Source organism: Penaeus monodon, chromosome 22 (assembly GCF_015228065.2).
Source record: "Penaeus monodon isolate SGIC_2016 chromosome 22, NSTDA_Pmon_1, whole genome shotgun sequence".
NCBI lineage: Eukaryota > Metazoa > Arthropoda > Malacostraca > Decapoda > Penaeidae > Penaeus > Penaeus monodon.
Window position 1 is genome coordinate 23,750,417 of NC_051407.1, and position 813 is coordinate 23,751,229.

Below are 813 nucleotides of genomic sequence, written 5' to 3' on the forward strand. Positions count from 1 at the left end.
AAAAAAAAAAAAAAAATCACCATTAACCCTGCAAAATCTAATTTATTAAGTGATTTTAATCATGAGACACAAACTGTTTAGACACACACTTAACCTAAATTTTCAACATGGTAAAAATCACACAAATAAACCTAGAAAGGATCTTGCGTGCACTGAAAAGCTATCTACCACATTCAACAAATCAGGAAAAAAAGCAGGGGATAAAAGGAATGAAAAACAAAATTAAATAGGAAATCTAAATATCAGCAACGGCCATCAGACAACTAAACACTCACAAGCAAGAATTCCCTTACCCTTCTATTGATAAGAGTGAACTGGGTCTTCTTGCAATGCATGCACACCTGCGTCTCACCATCTGGTACCCACACAGCAGCATGTTTCTCTGCTGCCTTCTTGCCACCTGCACATTACACATTGCTACATGAAACAGGGGTTTGGGTCCTTCCCTTCTCCCCCCTTCTCTATGTGTTCTATATCATTTGGGAATTTGTTTGGGTAACATGCCAACTACTGGAATATTTTAAGACTTGAAATCATTCGCAATAAATTATCAAAATGTTTCTGATTAAAAGGGTAGGTGGAATGGGGAAATGCAACACATATCAAAAAAGGTAATAGAGAGAAAGAGAGGGTAATAGGTTTCTCCAGCGATTTTTTTACTAAAATGTATCAGTTAGAGGAAAAGATTTCCAAAATTATAAAAGAGAAGGCTACTAAAAAATTTCTGAGCAGGTTGGCTATGTTTTCTAAACATTACATAATTTTCAGCTAAAGACAATAAACAATAATTTTATTTTCAGGAATCACTTACAT

The 813-nt window shown here is 34.8% G+C and overlaps 1 protein-coding gene across 4 annotated transcripts in view; it reads right to left on the bottom strand.

Moving 5' to 3' along the window:
• Positions 1–813, bottom strand: part of LOC119587031 (pleckstrin homology domain-containing family F member 2-like) — a gene marked incomplete at its 3' end in the record, with an annotated part of 20,882 nt that overhangs the window by 4,557 nt on the left and 15,512 nt on the right. For all 4 annotated transcript variants that reach the window (XM_037935774.1, XM_037935776.1, XM_037935777.1 and 1 more), the window contains 1 exon segment: positions 294–400. In XM_037935774.1, the coding sequence (XP_037791702.1) occupies positions 294–400 (107 nt within the window).